This window comes from Pan paniscus, chromosome 2 (assembly GCF_029289425.2).
Source record: "Pan paniscus chromosome 2, NHGRI_mPanPan1-v2.0_pri, whole genome shotgun sequence".
NCBI classification, from domain to species: domain Eukaryota; kingdom Metazoa; phylum Chordata; class Mammalia; order Primates; family Hominidae; genus Pan; species Pan paniscus.
The window spans coordinates 14795443-14817402 of NC_085926.1; the positions used below are offsets into that span (position 1 = coordinate 14795443).

The following is a 21960-nucleotide window of genomic DNA, read 5'->3' on the forward strand; positions in this document are numbered from 1 at the left end:
AGAAAATATAAACTGGTACCAGGGGGCTGGCTGGGGGTGATTTCTATCACTAGAAGCTGTTAAAAATCTCTTCCTCCTGTCAGTGCGATTCCCCCACCCCCTAGTTAACTCCTGCCATCTTGGCTCAAAGGGTGTTTGGAGTTTGAGTCATCCTTGGGCATAGCAAATTGCCAGGAGGCCCTGGGCATTAGTAACTTAGGGTGAGGAGGGTCCGACCCCCAGGCTCCGTGATACAAGGAGAGAGAAGGTTCACACCATAGCCTTCTCCAGAGGAACTCAGGAGAGCCCAGAAGGTCCACCAGCTACATCCATGCTGGATTCTGGACAGGGAATCCAGAGAAGGAAACCACAGCTCTGATTTAGCCTATAGTTTCGCCCTACCATACCCTAAAGCTCAGCATACCCTAAAGTTCCCTGGAATGCTCTATCCAGGTGGAGCCTATTTTTTAATTGTGAAAATCCTCCTGTCCTTCAACCTGCACTCAGTGCTCTCTCTTTTCTGAGTCTTCTCTAGGCAGAATTGCCCTTAGACCTAGATAACATGATGCTGAGGTCAGGAGCTCCATCTGGCTCCCTTTTGTGATGCGGGTGAGTAGGAGGGGACAGAGCTGGATGCTCTCATACTCTTGATTTGTTTGCACCCTCCTCATCTCTGCTGGCTGGGGCGCCCAGAGCTCCCTCCTTGGCCCTGCCCTCTTCTCTGTCCACACTCATGCCTCTGGTGATCTCAACAGGCTCCTGCCTTAAATTCCATCTCTATGATGGTGACCTCCGGCCAGACCTCTCTTCAGAAGCCAGAGCCTGCTTGACATCTCCAGCTGCTTGACATCTCCACCAGGGTGTCTAGTAGGTGACTGTGAATGGAGTTTGACCCGTGCAAACTGAAATTCTGGATTTCCCTCCCCAGCACCTGCAGTCTTTCCTGTTCCAGTTGGCAGAAACTTCAGCTTTCTAGTTGCGCGGACTCAAAACCTTGGTGTCGTTCTTGACTTTTCTCTTTCTTTTACACCCCACATTCATATGGTCAGCAGATCCCCTCAGCTCTCCCTTCCTGTTGAGAATCTGACCTCTTTTCACCTCAGCCTGGTCCAAGCCTCCATCATCTCTTGCTTGGATAATTGCAGGAGTCTCCTCACTGGTCTCCCTGCTTCCTTCCTCACCATTTCAGTTTATTTCAACACATTAGCCAGAACGTGCATGTCCCTCTGCTCAAAACCCTGCAGTGGCTTCCCACATCACTCTGAGTCAAAGCCCTGCATAATCTGCACCCTCCTATGATTCCTCTCACCTCATCTGCTTCTCCTGCTCGATCACTCGGTCCCGTCTGGCCATGCCGGCCTCTTCGCTGTTTCTTGGATGCCAAGTGAGTCCCAGCTTTCCTCACCACTTTCGTGTCTTTGCTCACATGTCCTCTCAGTGAAGCCTATGCTGGTCACTCTATCTAAAATCGCAAAAAAAAAAAAAAAATACTCCTAATCATTTTGCACAGACTTTATCATCATCTAGCATATGATATGTAATGTACTTACCCTTTCTCTTGCATATCTCCCACCACCTCTCAATACAAGGTCCCTGAGTCTGGGGGCTTTGTTACACTTATTGATGTATCCAAAGAATCTAGATTAGGGCCTGGCACATAGTTGGTACTCAATAAATATGTATTTAATGGAATTAGACTAAGAGAAATTGAATAGGAGCAAATTAAAGCTAGTTGTTCACTTTTTGGTCAGTTAGTAGTTCTGAGCCCTGGACCCAGCTTTACATACATTTTTTAACTGCCCAGCTGTTTCTGGTCACCGTGGCCTTAGTTTCCCTGCATTTTACCCTTCTCTGCTTCACCAGATGATGGGACCTCTGAGTCTCCATCATAGAGGAAACACTCTGTGGCAAAAAGGGGATGGCAGAGGGTCAGGTGACAACACTAGAAAGCCGGAAACGCAGGTTCTACCAGGGCCCTGCTCTGGACTCGCTGGGTAGCCCCACACCAGCCACTCACCCTCTCTGTGCCTTAGTTTCCTCCTCCTTCAGTGAGGGTCAGATGAAGCCTTTCTTCTTTTGGCTTGCCTTGATCTCAGAAGGGATGTGGCTGAAGCACTCTGCGCCTGGGGCTAGGAGCACAGGACAGGCGCTGAGTGTTTGCCATTCCCAGAGGCTCCTGTGGGGAAGTCATTTTCTTGCAGGATCATGCCTCAGACACCCACCATAACCTTTCCCTAGGAGACAGTGCCTTTAGATCAGTAGCTTGATTGGATGAAGGATTGGGTGGGACGGGGGTGATATAGCCAAGGTGATGGTCATTTTTCATGGCCCACCTGTCCCTTTGTCCTGTCTCATGGCACCCATGTGAAATGCCCACCTGTTAAGGATGAGAAATGAGAGTCCCACCCCCAAAGAATAATTTCATGCCAATGCCTGCCACCCAATGTTGACAGTGTGAAGCTCATATTACGTAGTGTATCAGTGTAGAGCAAGACTTCAACCAAGGGAAGATCTGGGGTAGGCAAAGATGGACTTTATCTGAACAACACCTACTATTTATTGAGTATTTCTATGTGAAGGCCTGCTGTTGAGCCCTTTTGATATGTAGCCTTTAATTTTTAAAACAATCCATTGAGGGTAGGTGCTGTGTGGTACCCATTTTACAGATGAGGAAACTGAGGCTGAGTTTCATAGCTGATAAGTAGCAAAGTCAGGATTTGACCCAGATCAGCCAGGCTCCAAAGGCTCCCTCTGTTACCCCACTCTAACAGGTAGCTGAAGCATACCTTTTTAAGCTCCCATGTTTTGTTTTTCACTAATATGGATAGACACTTTTCTAAACTAGGACACACATGACTGTGTACGGAAACAAGGAGTTTGATAGTCACTATTTCTAGAAGATTCTGGGTCATTGTATGGATGTCAGTGGCTGGCCTGGGCATTGATGTGGATGAAATGGTGTGGATTAGGGGTCTGATGCAGTGGCTATTTTAACCTTTAAACCCATTTAGAAATACTGAAATTGAGGTGCCAGTGGTACAGTCCCATGGAGATGTCTAAAACCAGTTAGAGCTGTGCTGGACAGTACCGTAGCCACCAGCCACATGTGGCTCGTGAGCAGGTAAAATGTAGCTAGTCTAAATTGAAGTGTGCTGCAAATGTAAAATGCATATTAGATTTGGGACACTTCGTATGAAAAAAGACTGTCAAACACCTCATTAATACATTTTATATATTGATTACATATTGAAATGATAATATTTGGATATATTGAGTCCAATAAAATATATCATTAAAATTACTTTTACTTTTTTTTTTTTTTTTTTTTTGAGATGGAGTTTTGCTCTTGTCACCCAGGCAGGAGTGCAGTGGCTCAATCTTGGCTCATTGCAACCTCTGCCTTCCAGGTTTAAGTGATTCCTCTGCCTCAGCCTCCTGAGTAGCTGAGACTACAGGCGTGTGCCACCACACCCGGCTAATTTTTGTGTTTTTAGTAGAGACGGGGTTTCACCATGTTGACCAGGCTGGTCTCGAACTCCTGACCTCAAGTGATCTGCCCACCTTAGCTTCTGAAAGTGCTGGGATTACATGTGTGAGCCACTGCACCCAGCCTTACCTATTTATTTTTAATGTGCCTACAAGATAATTTAAAATTGCCTATGTAGTGATACATGTGGCTCACATTCCAGGGACAGCCCTGGATTAGAGATTAGTGATGTTAGATGTTTCAGGGACAAAACTGGGCCTAACATGAGTGGGAAGAGAAGAGTTTGCTGGCAGAGATCTCCCGGCAGTCTGCTTCATCTTCCCTCCTGTTAGGAGCCAGGCTGTTATTTTGAGGCCACTTGTGTCATACCCAAGCCTTAGTGGGAATGGAGCTGGGAGATTAGACCAGGCTGAAGGAGAAACGTGGGAGTCCTAATCCATGGGTGGCAGGGATCCATGCAGTACTTTTGAAGCAGAGATGTTGGGATGGAGATGGATTCTATGCCCGCAGTATGCAAGGGAGCTTAGGGGGCCAGGCAGGTGACAGGGAAGCCAGGGAGGAGGCATGGGCAGTCTTGTAGCAGAAAGATGCTGAGCTCAAAAGTTGGCAACCACTCATTTGACCGTTCCCCTTCTCTAGATCCTTCTTATCCTGCAAATCTTAGCTAAAATGTCACCTTCTTTAAGAGGTCTTCCCTGGCCACAGCAGCCCATGCTTCTCTAATTCCAGTTGCATTGTAGTCTGCACCACATCTTTTATTCTGCCACTGTCAGAAGGTCCTCAGCATCCACAGATATCCATGTGGCAAGTACATCCTTTTCCAGATATCCATGTTGGCACGTACTATATAATTTCTCCCATGAAATTTGCATGCCCATGAAATTTGGGTGTAGGCCTGGCTGGACACAGTCCTGAAGCATGCAGATTCCAGACGTGACCCCCAGCAGAAGCACACATCACACTTTCAAACCTTTGGCGTGTCATTCACGAAGGGATGAAATTGCAGCTATTCAGTCATAATATTCCAAGGGTCCCCGGCTCTACCCTCCAGTTGTTGTAACTCAACTGTGAGTTCTCAGCAGAGTCTGTTTTCTCTTCTTGACCCTAGGAGACCCTGCCATCTGCAGTGCTGTGCGTGTAGCTAGTGGGTACCCAATGGAGTAGCTGTAGAAGGGGGGATGTAAGCTCCATGAGGGCAGCAGGGAGGGTGACAGCAAGTTCAGCCTTTTCCCATGGTTGCTGGGTCATAGAAAGTGTTTATCAGTAGCTGCTGGATGAATGAATGCACTGACCTGGACACTTCATTTGAGGAGCACAGGATTTCATTTGGTTGATTTTCGTTAGTTGGGCTGCGTGTAGAAGAAAGGTCTGTTCACTTTGTTTACAGAATGAATCTTTAGTGGAAAATCAAGGGGTTTTAAAGATTCTGGTGGAGGGCATAAGCCTAAGACAAAGCACGGGAGGTGGGCTTCACATGGGCGGACGGAACCATCTGCGGCGTCCCCTGCAAGTGGTGTGTAGGAGACTCTGAATGGCAATAAAGTTAATTGTACTTTTTCTCCTTTTCTCTATTTTTGTCGTCTAGATTCACCAAAACCACCTGTCGCTCCCAAGCCAAAGACTACCAGTCCACTGACGCCAGTGACCGCGCCCAAATTCCCTTCCTCAGCCAGGCCCGAGAGTCTTCACAGTCCAAACTCCATGTTCAGGGGTCCGAAGCCCCCCATTGCCCCCAAGCCCAGGCTGACTGCCCCAAACGAGTGGAGAGCCAGTGTGTACCTGAATGACAGCTTGAACAAATGCAGCAACGGGCGGCTGCCCTGTGTAGACAGGGGGCTTGATGAGGGGCCCCGGTCCGTCCCAAAGTGCTCTGAGTCGGAGACCGACGAGGATTACATCGTGGTCCCCAGGGTTCCGCTGAGGGAGGATGAACCCAAGGACGAGGGCAGTGTGGGGAACAAAGCCCTGGTGTCTCCCGAGTCCTCTGCGGAAGAGGAAGAGGAGCGTGAGGAGGGAGGCGAGGCATGTGGCCTGGAGGGTACAGGAGCTGGTGAGGATTCAGTGGCCCCTGCTGCTCCGGGTGCAGGAGCGCTGAGCAGGGAGGGTGAGGAAGGCACAGACCTTGCTCTTGAGGATGAAGGGGAGGGCTGCGCTGATGAGCCAGGGACACTGGAGCAGGTGTCCAGAAGTGAGGAGGAAGAGAAGCTAGTGCAGCCACACAGGGAGTGCAGCCTGGAGGACAGTGGGCCTTGGGCTGGAGAGGGGGTCTTCCAGAGCGACCTCCTCCTGCCTCACATCCATGGAGAGGACCACGAGCCCCCCGACACCCCCGGGGAGGCAGAGGAGGATGATGAGGAAGGCTGTGCCAGCACAGACCCAGCAGGGGCACATGAGGGTTCGGATCCTGACAGGCCCACGGAGGACATGGGACAGGATGCTGAGGACACCAGTGAGGAGCCCCCTGAGAAGGAGGAGCTGGCCGGGGTCCAGGAGGCAGAGGCAGCCACAGACTGCCCTGAAGTTCTTGAGGAGGGATGTGAAGAGGCCACGGGTGTCACAGGTGGGGAACAGGTTGACCTCAGTGAACCACCTGACCACGAGAAGAAAACCAACCAAGAAGTGGCAGCCGCCACCCTGGAGGACCATACACAGGATGAGTCCGCAGAGGAGAGCTGCCAGATTGTCCCTTTTGAGAATGACTGCATGGAGGACTTGGTGACTTCCCTCACAGGAAGCCCCTATGAGTTCTTCCCAACTGAGAGCACCTCTTTTTGCAGCGAGAGCTGTTCTCCTCTTTCTGAATCAGCGAAAGGTTTAGAATCAGAGCAGGCACCAAAGCTGGGGCTGCGTGCGGAGGAGAACCCCATGGTGGGGGCTTTGTGTGGCCAGTGTGGCTCCCTACAGGGTGGAGTGGCCGAGGGTCCCGCAGCCCCTGGTGTGGTGGTCGTGCTGGAGGAGGAGGCCTTGGATGATGCATTGGCCAACCCCTATGTGATGGGCGTGGGCCTGCCCGGTCAGGCGGCCCCTGGAGAAGGAGGGCAGGCTGCATCGGACGCCCTGGGTGGTTATGGCTCGAAAGAAGAATTGAACTGTGAGGCAGAGGGTGGCCTGGTCCCCGCGGACAGGAAGAACACCAGCACGAGGGTCCGGCCCCACTCTGGGAAGGTGGCCGGCTATGTCCCAGAAACCGTCCCTGAAGAAACCGGACCTGAGGCGGGCTCGTCAGCCCCTGGCATTGGAAGTGCCGCAGAGGAGGTGGGAAAGACGCTTTTGTCATTGGAGGGGAAGCCCTTGGAAGCCAGCAGGGCCTTGCCAGCAAAGCCCAGGGCCTTTACTTTATACCCTCGGTCGTTCTCCGTGGAAGGCCGAGAGATTCCAGTCTCCGTGTACCAGGAGCCTGAGGGGTCAGGGTTGGATGACCACAGGATAAAGAGGAAAGAGGACAATCTCTCTCTGTCGTGTGTAATTGGCTCCTCTGGGAGTTTCTCCCAGAGAAACCACCTTCCGTCCAGCGGCACCTCCACGCCTTCTTCCATGGTCGACATCCCACCTCCTTTCGACCTGGCCTGCATCACCAAGAAGCCCATCACAAAGAGCTCTCCCTCACTCCTGATCCACAGCGACTCCCCGGACAAGTACAAGAAGAAGAAGTCATCCTTTAAGCGGTTCCTGGCACTGACGTTTAAGAAGAAGACGGAGAACAAACTGCATGTGGACGTGAACGTGTCTTCCTCTAGGTCCTCTTCAGAGTCCAGCTACCACGGGCCTTCCAGGATTCTGGAAGTTGACCGGAGAAGCCTCAGCAACTCCCCTCAGCTTAAGTCTCGGACTGGGAAGCTCCGGGCTTCTGAATCCCCCTCCTCCCTCATCTTTTATAGAGATGGCAAGAGGAAAGGTGTCCCCTTCAGCAGGACGGTGTCCAGAGTGGAGTCCTTTGAAGACCGCTCCCGGCCGCCCTTCCTGCCCTTGCCACTGACCAAGCCACGGTCCATCTCCTTCCCCAGCGCTGACACTTCAGACTATGAGAACATTCCAGCCATGAACTCGGACTATGAGAATATCCAGATTCCACCCCGGAGACCTGCCAGGGCTGGCGCGTTCACGAAGCTGTTTGAAGATCAGAGCAGAGCCCTGTCCACAGCAAACGAAAATGATGGCTACGTGGACATGAGCAGCTTCAACGCCTTTGAGAGCAAACAGCAGAGTGCAGACCAGGATGCAGAAAGGTACCTGACATTCCATTTCCTTTCTTGTTCAGCAGCTGTAACTGTCCAAGAGGCAGCGTGGGTGTGGTGGACAGATGGACTTGCTTTCCAGCCTCAGGCTCTGTTTCTTACTAGCTGTGTTGACTTGGGGTGAGTGGCTTTATATCTCTGAGCCTCAGTTACTTCATCCATGAAATGGGACTCATGCTACCTCATGGTAGAGAGTTTAAGAAAATCAGAGTAAGGCCGGGCGCAGTGGCTCACGCCTGTAATCCCAGCACTTTGGGAGGCCGAGGCGGGCAGGTCACAAGGTCAAGAGATCGAGACCATCCTGGTCAACATGGTGAAACCCCGTCTCTACTAAAAATACAAAAATTAGCTGGGCATGGTGGCATGCACCTGTAATCCCAGCTGCTTGGGGGGCTGAGGCAGGAGAATCGCTTGAACTCGGGAGGCGGAGGTTGCAGTGAGCTGAGATCACGCAACTGTACTCCAACCTGGCAATAGAGCGAGACTCTGTCTAAAACAAATAAAAAAAAAAGAAAAGAAAAAGAAAAAAGAAAATCAGAGTAGATATTCTGTGTGAAAGCAGTGTATAAGATGCCAAATACGGTACATGTGAAAGCATTTTTGTTTACATTATTTGGGAGACAGTTCTCGTTATCTCCTAGGTAGATGGCTTTGCTACTCGCCTCTGAGACAGTCACCAAGACAGAAGGTTCTGGAATCTTGCCAAACTGAATATCTTTCACATCAGGAAAATACCCTAAATTGAGATTGGTACCTTTTTATTGAGTAAATATACACTGTATTCAACAGGGAACTAGAAAAGACTATTTAAATTGTTTAAAGAGCTGATGGTGCCCTGAGCTAAATTACTGAATGGAAGTCTTTAAGAGCTACATCCAAGCTTGTTTTTTTTTTTTTTTTTTTAATTGATTCACTTTGGAAGTGAGAGTGAGACACTGAAGTTATTGAACAACAGTGGGGGTGTTCTGACCTCACCTTCCCAAGACTCTGAATGCCCCTCATTGATCATCCCGAGTGGATAATTGCCAAATCTTGCCATTCCTTATGGAATTGTGGACACAACTTAAAGGTGATGCAGTTTGCCCTGAACCGTCCTCATTGTTTGGGGGCACCTGATCTGAATTAACGAGAAACGAAAGTGGTTGTGATTTTAAAAGAAACCCTCTGATTCTTTTCCCTCATGTGCAGAAACTTAAACCAGTCCTACTCAGCTGTTGCCGCTAGGAATTCCTAGGGGACCCGCAGTCTTGACTAGATAAGGATGATTTGCAATTAGCATTAGCTGTTGTTGGAGTAGAGCTGCTAGGAAGTGTTTGCATGGATAATTCTCTTGAGTATTTTGCATGGTTCGCCATCCTGGCTCCATCTTCTCACTATCCCAAGTCTGGGTAAGGCGATTTATTTATTAGTTCTTTCTAAGATGAGAAGATTTGTTTGCCAGAGCAAAGGTAAACACCAGCACAGCCCGAGGGACTGAGTTTAGTTTGGAGAATGTGGACTCGTGCGAGCTGCAAGAGGGGTAGAGAGGCAGAGTCAGCAAGTTCATTACATTAATAACAATCGGCAGGGGTGGACAAGACCCATCCCCAGCTGAGTGCCTCCTAGCACTGAGGAAAGCAGAACCAAGCTTTACAACAATAAACTCTCCGTGCTGGTCAGAGACCGCCCACCTCTAACAGGTGCTTACCCAGTGTACTTGAAATCCTCCAGCCACAGGGAACCCATCACTCCCAGAGCTGCCTCATCGGGTGCTGGGTACTCTGATCATGAGGAAGAGTTTCTCTGTGACTGAGGCATATACTGTTCCCCTCTAATATCCCTCCCCTACTCATGGTTCTTCTCTCTCAAGCCAGGTAAGGGAGCTTATTTCATCTTTTTTACAATAGCCCTTCAAAAATTGAAATCTGCCTTTGTAGAATCACAGAATTTTATAGCTGGAGGAAACTTCAGACACAAGTCCTGTTACAGAAGAGGAAACTGTGATACAGAGAGGAAAAGGCACTTGCGTAAGATCTCTCAGTAAGTTACTGGAGAAATCAGTGTCCAAACCCAGACTTCTTGACTTCTGGATCAGGAATTTGTAGTGAATTATGTGAGGGGATGCCAGGTCTGGTTGTGCAGGCTGCGCATTGTACAATCACAAGAGCAAGTCCTTCACCTTTCATCTATGTATAGTGCCACCTGGGGTGTGCAGTGCACAGGCTGCTTGGCTATATGTGAAGGACCTGTTGCCTTGATCTGTACTTTGTGCAAAAAACCAAACAAAAAGGACTTTTCATCCGGACAGTTATGACAATAGGGAATAAAATATCTAAGACAACGCTAAAGCTCCTGGATCGTGACTGTTTACTGTGTGCCAAGCACTGTGCTAGGTGCTTTCTTTGCATTAGCTCACATTTGATGCTACAGCCTAGGGCCTTGGTTGAGTGTCTTGAACTGTCAGACTGAATTTCAAAAGCACGGTTGCACCACTCTGATGCTATTTCGCCAAAGGCCAGACTGACTGGAATAAATCTCCCATACAGGAACCACATCCTCTTGGACATCAGTCAGTGAGCAAAGCTTTCTTCCGCTTTCCTACATGAAACAGATGAAAGCAAAGGGGGAGAAAAATCCCCACTTTGGGCTGGAGCAGGTCTGGGCAAGGGAGGTTTGAGACGCATATCGCCAAGAGGCATGAATGACTGCCGTGGGTCTGGGGGACCCTGCTTGTTTGCCTGAATAGGGGCTTTGAGTACAGAGTGTAGGGGATGCTGCTGATCTGAGACCTGTGCCTAGGGGTGCTTGGGGTTGGACGGGATGAGAGGGTGGGGAGGCAGTTCCTTCCTCCGCCTGCTACTTGTCCTGCCCCATACCTTGCTATAGTGTGAGGATTAGAGGCAGAAGCCAAAATAAATACCCATAGCCCTGACTGAAGGGCAGGTCAGTGCATCAGACATGGATTCAAAGCCTAGGGTCCCAACACTTGTTATGGGACCTTGGAAGAGGCTGGGCCGCAGTTTGCTCATCTGTAAAATGGTAAGGTTGGGGCAGTTGTGTATTTCTCAACCATTCACCTTTCCTGGACTTCATTTACCATTTCCATTATACTGCCTATACTTTGACTCATTAGTTTTCTTTAAATCAGCCCATCTTTTTTATTTAGAAAAATGTAATGGAAACTTTTTCTCACTATTGGGAAATGGAAAAACAGTATCAGTTGCCGTAAATAGAAGGCAATTGTAAAAATAAGATAGAACGGTAAAACAACATGGGTAAAGACTAGCTTGAGGTGATTCCTTGCCAAGGCTGGGAGCTGGAAGCCTGATCTCTTTGTTAAACAGGGAGAGGTGTTAAAGACATGCTTGCACCACACGGAGACTTTCTACCTGGCAAAACCAGAAGAATCCAAAAGGACTAAGAAGGGAAGTGATTCAGTGTTATTTAAAATCCAAGCCCATTTTCTGCTAAAAGTATCTCCCTTCAAGAAACAGCATATAATAGAATTCAGAGAGCCCTTAGCGACCCTGAAACTGGGTGAGTAGCAGCTCAGGGTCTAATGGATGATTGTAAAGTTTCTTCTGTGTAGTTACTTCCTTTGAGATTTGCATAGATAGTAGCATGTTAGTAGCTATAGTAATACTGTTAACAGTCCTTTATAAATTTATTACCTATGTCCATTTTTTTCAATGGTATACAAAAGAAGGTTTTATCATTCTTTAGTTTAAAATGTATACCTGGGCTGAGTGCAGTGGCTTACGCCTGTAATCCCAGTGCTTTGGGAGGCCAAGGCAGGAGGATCACTTGAAGCCAGAAGTTTGAGAACAGCCTAGACAACATAGTGAGACTCCCATCTCTACATATACACTCCCATCTCTACATATATATATATATATATATATATATATATATATATATATATATGTACACACACACACATATATAAATAGCCGGGCATTGTGGTACGCACCTGTAGTCCCAGCTGCTCAGGAGGTTGAGGCGGGAGGATCACTTGAGCTAGGAATTTCAGGCTGCATTGAGCTGTCATCATGCCACTGCACTCCAGCCTGGCTGACAGAGCAGACCCTGATTCAAAAGAAAAATGAAATGAAATTATCCCTGAAGCATTCTTTGTTCCCTGAATTGACGCTCACTTAAAAAAAAAAAAGTTTTCAGCAGAGATCTAGTCCAACACCCTTAGTTTCCAGATAGGCTGTCTTATGTCCTAAGTCACTGACCAGTAGTCTTGGCCAGGGGAACCCAGTCTTCACCTCTGAATATCCTATAGCACCCTGATATGTTGGTTACACACTAGAAGCTTAATAAATGTATACTGATGAGTTGGTGATTTTGAGCTTCACAAGGGGAAAGAAATATCATTTATTAAATACCTGTTTTTAGCAACACAGTGCTGGATGCTTTGTATACAGTTATTACATACCTGTTTTATGCAAAACATGACACAGACTCCCTTGTCCTAAATATCTCATTTAAATCTTCATCATCATATGTTTGTGTTTTGCATGATAGCAGTCAGCATTATACATCAGCACAGATCCCTGAGGCCACTTTTCCCCAACATTTTGTTATGAAAATGTTCAAACTTGTTGAGAAGTTAAGAGTTTTAGTGTGAACACCCATGTGCCCAGCACCCAGATTATACCATGCACATGTTGCTGCACTGGCTTTCTCTCTCTCTCACTCGCTCTCTCTTTCTTCCTCTCCCTCCCTTTCTCCCTGTCTCCCTCTCTCCCTCTCCTCTTCTTCCCCTCTGCCCCTCGCCCCACTGCCCTCATCCATTAGTGCATGTTGTTCTTGACACATTTATGGTAGCTTTTTCTGTTTACAGATGAGGACACCGTGGCCTGAGGAGAGCCTGTGAAAGCACCACAGCTAAGCTCATAGGCTTTGGAGCCAAGCTGCCTGGGTATTGGTCTACACTTATTGTCTATGTGACCTTGAACAAGTTTCTGACCTCTCTGTACCTCAGTGTCCTTATCTGTAAAAGGAGACGATCATTGTACCTGCCTTGGAATGTCATTAAGACTACCGGAGTTAATACGGTACATGGTAAAATGATCAGTAAGCATTAGCTGTTATTAAGTGACATGACCGAGGTCACATAGTGGTGGATGCAGGATTTGAATTTGATTCCTGAGGCGTGGAACCTGGGAGGGAGAATCTCGTTCCTCTTGCTGTGTATTTCTGTCTGTCTGTCTGTCTCTCTCTCACACACACACAACGACTGTTCTACATGGGTTTGACTTAACGTTTAGGGCTTTACATCACATCAGTAAAACCAGGATCATGAATTTGCAAGCTTTTGCCATAGGATGTGACATGAACTGTACCTCTGACTTCCCATGAGATGGGTTCAGGGCTGCAGGCAACATCTGAGCAATATTGATTTGGAGTCATTAGCTGCCTCGTACACCAAAGACAGCAAGACTAGGGGTTTTATGATTCCATAATCATAATAAAACTGCCTGTCTCTATTATTATGACTGTATTTGTTATTTATAACTTACAGTTAGTTAGGTAGGAATTTCCAGCTCCCATTTTCCAGGTGAGAAAACAGGCTTGGTGACATGACATGAACTATCTTCTGTCACATGGATGATAAGTGGCCAAACCAAGGTCAGAACCCAAGTCTGTCTGACTTTCAATCCCATGCTGTTTCCACTACTACCTGTTTTCTGTGGTCGCAAATTGCCACATTTTCTGGTATTCTTTTTTTTTTTTTTTTTTTTTTTGAGACGGAGTCTCGCTCTGTTGCCCAGGCTGGAGTGCAGTGGTGCGATCTCGGCTCACTGCAAGCTCCGCCTCCCAGGTTCATGCCATTCTCCTGCCTCAGCCTCCTGAGTAGCCGAGGCGCCCACCACCATGGGCGGCTAATTTTTTGTATTTTTTAGTAGAGACTGGGTTTCACCATATTAGCCAGGATGTTTTCTGGTATTCTTAATCCAAACCTGTTGAGTGTCCTGCTTGCAAGAGACAGGGTGGCACAGCCACCCCCAAAGTGTTAACGTTGCTTATTGGTACAGGAGACTCAAGGAAAAGTGAAAGGACACCTTTCTTTTCTGCTGGCTGGTGGGTTTGTTGCTCTGTTGGCAACTTATCAATAAGACGAGCTTTCCTGGAACTTGCTAATGAGGTACTCAGATGTCTTTCCCTCCTGCAGGCCACAGTGGGTACCCCTGCCCTTGCGTGGCCAGCTGTGCCTGAGGAGCAACCAGGAGTTCTCGGTTTGGAGCATGCCATCTGTTTGGAATGGAATGCTCATTAGGAGAACCTCAGAAGATTCCACCCGCCCGGGGCAGCAGCTCAAGAGTGCTTGTGCATTGCAGACAGAGCAGTTAAGGATTCTGCTCCGCCAGCCCAGGGTTGTTACAGAGCTGCTTATGGTTGAAATGCAGCTCGAATTACATGCCCAGGAGTTTGTGTTTGGGCCACGTTGTGCAGCATGCGTATGAGGAGAGGGAGCAGGAAGACCCAGGAGAGTGAATGTGTTGGCTAACTGATGATGGCTGTTTGTGAAATGACTCATTTTGGGCAACGATTGCATGGAGTGATGTGTGGAAGGAGAGAGAGGGGCACCAGGTACCACTGCTGGCCTCAGTGGACTGAGAGTCTGGGGGTAGGAAGAGGACTTAGACCCAGGTCACTGAAATGCAAGGTAGAAAAGGCCCAGGACCCGAAGAGTAGGAGTCCAGAGGCGGGCAGGATGTCTTCATGGACAAAGTGGCACTTGAGTAGACATTGCAGGAAAAGTAGGCTTTTGACATGGAGGCAGGAGAAAGAGGAGAGAATGTACAAGAAATAAGACTCCAATGAAAATGTCTTCCTTCATTCAGAAGGTACCTCAATACCTTTATTCTGGAAAATAGGTCACATCATCTGCAGACAGGGAGGAGTATTATATGGAGGAGATGGGGTTGAAAGGCTTGAGGACTAAACACAAATACCATCTCTCTCTCATTTCTGAGTGTAACAGTAGGACATTGTGAGTGAGCCCAGCCAGTTCCCTCACTCAGTCCGCTAGCGTTCCCAGAGTATCTGCTGGTTGTCTGTGCCGTTCTAGGTAGTAGAGGTACTCAAATCCCTGCCCTCTGGAGTTTTTAGGCTGGCTGAGGAGAAAGATGGATAGAGAGGCAATTAGAGCCTAGGGTGATAAAATGATAAAGCTTGGTTAGTGGTATATCCAGTTGGCTATGGAGTGGGCAGTAGGGGAGCCTTCAGTATCTGTAGGACATTTGAGGTGGGTCTCTTTTTTTTTTTTTTTTTTTTTTTGAGATGGAGCCTCATTCTGTTGCCTGTGCTGGAGTGCAATGGCATGATCTTGACTCACTGCAACCTCTGCCTCCTAGGTTCAAGCAGGGGATTCCAGGCACTCATGACCTTGTCTGGCTAATTTTTGTATTTTTAGTAGGGATGGGGTTTCACTATATTGGCCAGGCTGGTCTTGAACTCCTGACCTCTGGTGATCCACCTGCCTCGGCCTCCCAAAATGTTGGGATTACAGGTGTGAGCCACTGCGCCCGGCCAAGGTGGGTCTTGATGGGGAGCAGGAGTTCATGATGGAGACAGTCCAGGAAGAGAAAAAGCCTGCGCTTGAGTCTGGAGAGTCGAAAGGATCTTGAAGTGTTCAGCTGGAGCTTAGGTGCATGGAGTTGGGAAGGCAGGGTGGGCCCAGTTGAGAACGCCTTGTATATCAGTGTGACAAGTGTGTACGCCATCCCCTGGGCAGGGGGGAGTCCATAGTGATTTTCAGCAGGGGAACGCCGTCGTGTGGGTGGTGCATTGCATGGATACTTTGCTGGCAGGTGGAGAACGGAGGGGATGGAGGGATGGGAAGCTGGGAGATTCGTGAAGAGATGGTTGTAGTGGTCCCCTCAAGAGAGGATGACCAACCTGGGGCTGTGGCTGCAGCCAGGGGAGGAATGGCATTCTGCCACCAGGATGTACACAGCAACCCTAGTTCTCCAGCGTTGATGAACTCCAGGGCTAGATTGCATCTGCCTTTGCATTTCTCTTTTCATTCTTTTGTCTTTTACAGTCTGGTCCCAAATAAAAGATTTGAGTTGGTTTCCAGTAAAAGACATAGCAAGAAATAATAGGAATTCAGTCTTTAAGAGTAAAGGAGACAAGCCGAGTAATGAAGTTGGGGGGAGGTCATTGTATGGGCCATCCAGAGCGAGAATAGCGACTGCCATTGCAGTTCTGGAATCTAGCACAAAATCTAGCATAAGCATCCCTCCTTCCTCCTCCCCACCTGTCAGTGCACCCCCAGATTCCTTAGAATGCATAAATATTTTGCTGAAGTGATTCTCTAAGAGAGTGAAACCTGACTTTTATGTATTTTTTACTACTGTAGACAGCGCTGCAGCAACAAATAACACATCCTTGTAAAACCAAGGTGATTTACAGCCTCAGCTATCAATGCTCGGTGGGAATGTGACAGAGTTGCAGCTAAGCCTCCTGCTGACTGGTTCCATTGGTGCTGAGAGCCGCGTGGCTGGATTTTTGGCATATCCTAGCTGTGGTATTCATTGGTATCTTTATATCTGCCTGTAAGCCAGGAGCCTTCCTGTTATTATGTTTTTGACAAATGAACTCATGCAGAGCTTTCATTAAGTTTCATTGAAAGGACCTAGAAATGCCATGAAAATTATTATAATCTCAAAACCATCACATCCTAATGCATGTGGCTGTGCTTCTTGTTGAAATTGACTGATGAGAATACTCAGTTTTTAATTTTCTGACTTAAAATAAGACCATCTGCAGCTGTTTCTTTTAGCAATAATTTTTAATTAAATGCAATAAAATTTACAGGGAAGGACCCTAATAAGAAAATCGTGTCAGGAACGCACTCATTGTAACATTACTAGCATGATATTAAGACCCCCAACTATTTTTTTTACCTTGCAGAGCTGTAATGTAGATAAGATCCTGATTAAGTGTTAATCACAATGTGGTTTTACCTTCATAAAATCAGGGTTTCTCCCTGTAGGAGGTGTGAATATAATTCTCGCTAATAGAAGAGAGTCTTATTGTTGGAGTTCTTTGGTGAAATGTCAGCAGCAGGTCTCCTTGACCAGCTGAGCCCCAGAAGAGGAGTGAAGTCTTTGTTCCAGCTTGAGTCTGGATTTCCTTGAGGTATTTGAGCCTCACTTTCCCCAGCTTTTCAAATGGGGATGAGGCTGTCAGGCATAGCATGCAGCCAAAGAGGAAAGTTGTGTTGGTAGTCCATGCATTCCTTGAGGACAGATGTGTATCAGGTACCTATTCTGAGCCGGGTGCTGCTCTCTGAGCTCCACATACAGCAGTGAACAGACTCCTTGTGCTGGGGAGAGGCAGACAGTAAACAGACTAATAAGTGAACACGATAATTATAGTTTATGGAAAAGAAGAATAAAAAAATCAGTGTGATACAGAGTGACTGGTGGAAGACACACTTTAGACAGGGTGATCAGGGAAGGCTTCTCTGAAGAGGTGAACTTGAGTGAAACGTGAAGGATGATCAGACATCCCAAGGGGAAGGGCATCCGAGGCAGAGGGAATAGCAGGAGCAAAGGCCCTTTGTGCTGAGGGTGGAGGCCTTTGTGGGGTTCGTAGAGAGATAAGGAGGCCACTGTGGGTGGAGCGCAGAAGGCGATGGGAAGTCGGGTAGGCAGGGACCTTGTGAAAGATTTGGATTTTACTTGAAAGAGATGCCATTGGAGAGAAGTGTTACGATCCACAGATACTTGAAGTATCTAAGCACTTCAGATCATTTCTCTGGACTTGTATGTTTCGGGTAAGATCAGCAAGTAGTTCAAAACTGTAGCTAAGAGTATTTGCCCTTCCAAGTGGTTCTCGGGGTGTAGAGAGGCTTGGATTTAGATTGCAAGTCTTCATCAAGCTGTGTGATTTTTAAGCAGCTGGGTCTCAGGCTGCTCTCCCACCCATGACTGCTCTGGAGTGGTTTGGAACCAGTGGCGCTGAGGTCCCCCATCTGAGTGCTCTTCCCAGAAGACCATGCTAGTCCAGGGAACCAAGAGGAGACTGGCCCAGCCACACCAGAGGGAGGGTAGGAGGGAATAAGGCTGGGAAGGCTCTTGAAAAGGAGTGTGTTGAATTTGGATTTGTACCTCCAGGTGAACTGATTTGATCTGTAAGCAGTAGGGAGCTATTCAAAGTTTTAGAGCAAAGGGTGGGAGGTGCCAAGATCAGCTAGTACTCTAGTACAATTATTGTCAGCTGTGTGGGGTGAAGAAGCCACTAAAGAAAGGTGCCTGAACATCAAGGGGTCAAGACATGACAACAGGCTTAGCTTCTTGTTCGCCTGTGTAGTGTGGTGGCCTTCCAGCTGTGGCTACGACACAGTGGCTCAGTGCAGAAGAAACCAGAGCTCTTGCTAGTCTGGAACTTCCCAGCGTCACGGTTCTGAGTGGTCAGTGATATTTGGTGGACACAGATGGCAGAACCAGAGAGGCAGCACGGCACAGCAAAAAGAGAGAATGAGCTCAAGTCCACCTCCACCCTGACCCTGCCCTCTGATCTGAGCCCCGGTTTTCTCACCTGTACAAGTGGTGGCGACGGTCTCTTCATCACTGAGCACCGTGAGGAGTCTGAGAGATAATGCAGACACCAGGGCTGAGTCACGTCTTCAAAAAGAATATTGTCAACCTTGTACTTTGTGCTGGGAGCTGAGGCAAACAGACGCTGCTACGTAAGAGGCTTCATAGAGTTCCCCCTGCACCAGGTGTTGTCACAGACCGTTTGTATGTGTTAATTCATCTGAAAAACCACCCTGAGACATAGATGCTGGTTTTTTGTCTGTACTTAGCAGATCAGAAGACTAGGGTGTAAAGAGGTTAAGGTGAGGACTTAAGGTCACACAGCTGGTCAGCAACGGAGCGAGAATTTTAACCCAGGCAGTTTCCACCACCCAGGCTCTCAGCTCTGCTGTGTGGTTCCTTCTTTATGTGCCTCATTGCGTGCAATTTGCTGAACGTCCCTTTGGGCATAGTTATCCAGTTTTATTTTTTTAATAGAAGAGAAAACTGAGGTTCAGAGTGGCGGCATGACTTTTAAGCCAGTAAGAATGATGGAGGTAGGACCAGAGGGAGGATGTCTATAGGAATGGTTCTTGCCTCTTTCTAGTTCATCCCTTTGAGAGCTTCCTGACTCTCCAGCTGTCAAATGAGGATACACAGTACAGTACGAAACTTCAGGATGGAAATTTTCTTAATGCAGGTGTTCAGACTTGGACAGCCTACAGAGACTGTCCATTTGCCTGGGTTCACATGGCCAGGGAATGATGAAAAACTGTAGAGAAAAAGAACGGCACACACTATTGCAGTAACAAAGGGACAATCTTATGCAGAAGGTTTACGCTTCCTTAGATTGCCTGGCTATGCTCGGGATTGGCCCTTGGAGAATTTATTATCCATGCTTATAAAACTCAGGGTCAGCAGGACAATAAACTAATAATAATTTCTGAGCGACGAATTAATGTGTTTCATCTCGTTTCCTGAGAATGCCCCAAGACTGTCCAGCCTTCCAGAGATGAAGGCAGCCACTGAGCCATGTGTCGGGGAATTCCGAGCTTGCATCTAAGAATTGTGGTGCTTCCCTGTGTTGGAGAGGCCTGATCTTTGGCTGTTTTCTGGCAAGATGAGTGTCTCCGAGTTGAGGTTGTTTTTCGGGATGATGTGACTGGTCTCTATATAAACAGACCCATTCTCTGCATGCACAGGGTTGGGTTAGAGCCCTGGATAGGGCCCAAAATCTCCAGGTCAAGGCATAACCCAAGAACTTGAAGTTTGAGGCTTTCTTGTAAGATTTTAATTAAGAAAACAAGACACACACACACATTAAACAATTCTATCTTACAGAATCTGCTCAGGAACCTCCTCTGTTACAGTGAGACTTTCTCGCACTGAGAGATGTGTCCAGCAGGGTTGTCTTGTAAGGAAGTGAGCTCCCCATCATGATCAGTAATTAAGCACATGAGGCTTGCACAGGCCAGGAAGTTTGAGCTCTTGGGGTCATTTTTGGCTGGCAGATAGCATCCTGAGGAAGCAGGTGGTCCGCTATAGATACTGCCTCAATGATCCCTGAAGGGTTTCCAGACCCCAAGGCTGGAGAGGCCCGAGGTGACCAGAGGAAGATCCAGTACCAGCTCTGAGGCCAGTTCTAAAAGGCCCCTCCTGGCACAGTGTAGCAGGGCTTTCATGAAGAGTGCCCACTTCATCCAGATCCTCTGAAATGCTGGAAGACACACCTGCCGACAAGCAGCCTCAGAAGGCAGCAGCCCCTGGGTGCTGGTGTGTGAAGTCTGCCTGGGTGTGAAGTCCTGCCCGAGTCAAGGTCCTGGCCAGGTAGAAGGGGTGGGAAGGGTGGTTATGCGGTCCTTCTTGGGGTTCCCTCCCATGCTTAATCTTGGTGGTTTTCTCAGTTTCTGTTGCAGCAGGATACTTTTTCAAATCTTACTTGGAACCCCAACATAGAAACCAAAGGTCTGTTATTATAATTCTCTTTCGTAAGTTCAAGTTTTTAACAATGAATAGGATGTCAATTAATGAGATTGTCATGGTGAATAGAAGTCTTGAAAATTGGGAGTTACGGATTGCAATGCTGCCCGAAAAGCCTGCTGAGGGGCAATGATTTTGTGAAGCAGTATATTATGGGAGAATGCATTCTCTAGAGTCAGATGGCTGAGTTCAAATCCCAACTCTGCCACTTACTAGCTGTGTGTCCTTGGGCAAATTACCTAACCTCTCTGTGCCTCAGTCTCTTCATCTGTTAGAAGAGGGGAAATGACACTAGATAGCTACCTCAAGGAGTTATTGTGAGGATTGAATGAGTTAATGCTTGCAAAGAATTTAGTAAGAGCCTGGCAGTTTGCAAGTGCTCACTGCACTGGAGCCGTTATTACTAACACTATAGCACTGTCTGTATCCATGAGATTCAAACTAGACATTCATGAGTCCTCACTCACAGGAGCCTAGGGTTTCTGAGGAATGCAGTTTGAACACCCTACGTCATCTCACATAGTCGGGCTTTTGATAAGAGCTATCTGTCAGGTATACATATTTGTAAGTCTTTTTTTACCAATAATTTAATCAGATGTTTGCAGAACCCTGTGCCACACACAGTAGGGGAGGTGGAAAATGGCTCCTGTTCATTTTTTGTTCTGTTGAGGGAGAGAAGCCACAGGCGGGGCATGTAAGAAGCAGTTTAAGGGGTAAATAGCTTTTGGATCTTAAATTCCTGGGTTGTATTTTTTCCCTTGCCTTCTATTTTGCAAGAACGGAAATGAAGTTAACAATGTAAATGGTGAAAGAAGCAAGCTTCAGCAGACCCCGCGATCTGCCACTGCATTATATGTGATATCATTAATCCTCCAACCGCCGTGCAAGACCAGGATCATCAGCCCCATTTTACAGGCAGGAAAACTGAGGCTTTGAGACATCACATGGCAGAGGAGGCAAACAGACAGTCCGAAATCCCAGAGCAGGCCCCACAAGGCACACACAAGGACCCAGCGGTGCTTTCCCCTGGCAAGCGTTGCCCCCGCCTTAGGAGATGGCGAGCCACTCTCACAGTGGTTGTGCACAGAGAGGCCAAGTGAGCAGGGAGGCTGTCCTTCTGCGGGTCAGAAAGCTGCACTACAGGCAGGGCGAGGTGGCTCACGCCTGTAATCCCAGTACTTTGGGAGGCTGAGGCAGACAGATCACCTGAGGTCAGGAGTTTGAGACCAGCCGGGCCAACATGGTGATGCCCCATCTCTGCTAAAAATACAAAATAATTAGCCTGGCGTGGTGGTGCATGCCTGTAGTTCCAGCTGCTTGGAAGGCTGAGGCACAAAAATTGCTTGAACCTGGGAGGTGGAGGTTGCAGTGAGCCGAGATCACGCCACTGCACTCCAGCCCGGATGACAGAGTGAGACTCTGTCTCAAAAAAAAATAAAAATAAAAAAGAAAAGAAAGCTGCACTACAAAACCCAGAAAGCTCAGGAGGTCATGAAACCTTAACATAGCCGCCGCATACTTGTGCACTGCACTTTACAGCTTACAAAGCTTTTTTCTCCCAGTAAGCACCCTTTGGAAAAGGGAAGACACCAATTACAGCAAAATTTAAGCAAAGACTTGAAGAAGAACAGGGAGAATTCAGGCAGTTATTTTCCTTGCAAGGCCGTGGGTGAGCCGTTTTCTAGAATGCCTCTCAGTTCCTTGACTGTAAAATGGAGATAACAGGTGGTGGCAAGTGTGCAGTGGCTAAGAATCCATGCCA

The 21960-nt window shown here is 47.8% G+C and overlaps 1 protein-coding gene across 2 annotated transcripts in view; it reads left to right on the top strand.

The window, feature by feature from the left end:
• Positions 1 to 21960, top strand: part of FGD5 (FYVE, RhoGEF and PH domain containing 5) — a 123535-nt gene that overhangs the window by 3159 nt on the left and 98416 nt on the right. For both annotated transcript variants that reach the window (XM_008951689.5, XM_003826223.7), the window contains exon 2: positions 5052 to 7692. In XM_008951689.5, the coding sequence (XP_008949937.1) occupies positions 5052 to 7692 (2641 nt within the window). The remainder of the gene's footprint in view (positions 1 to 5051; positions 7693 to 21960) is intronic.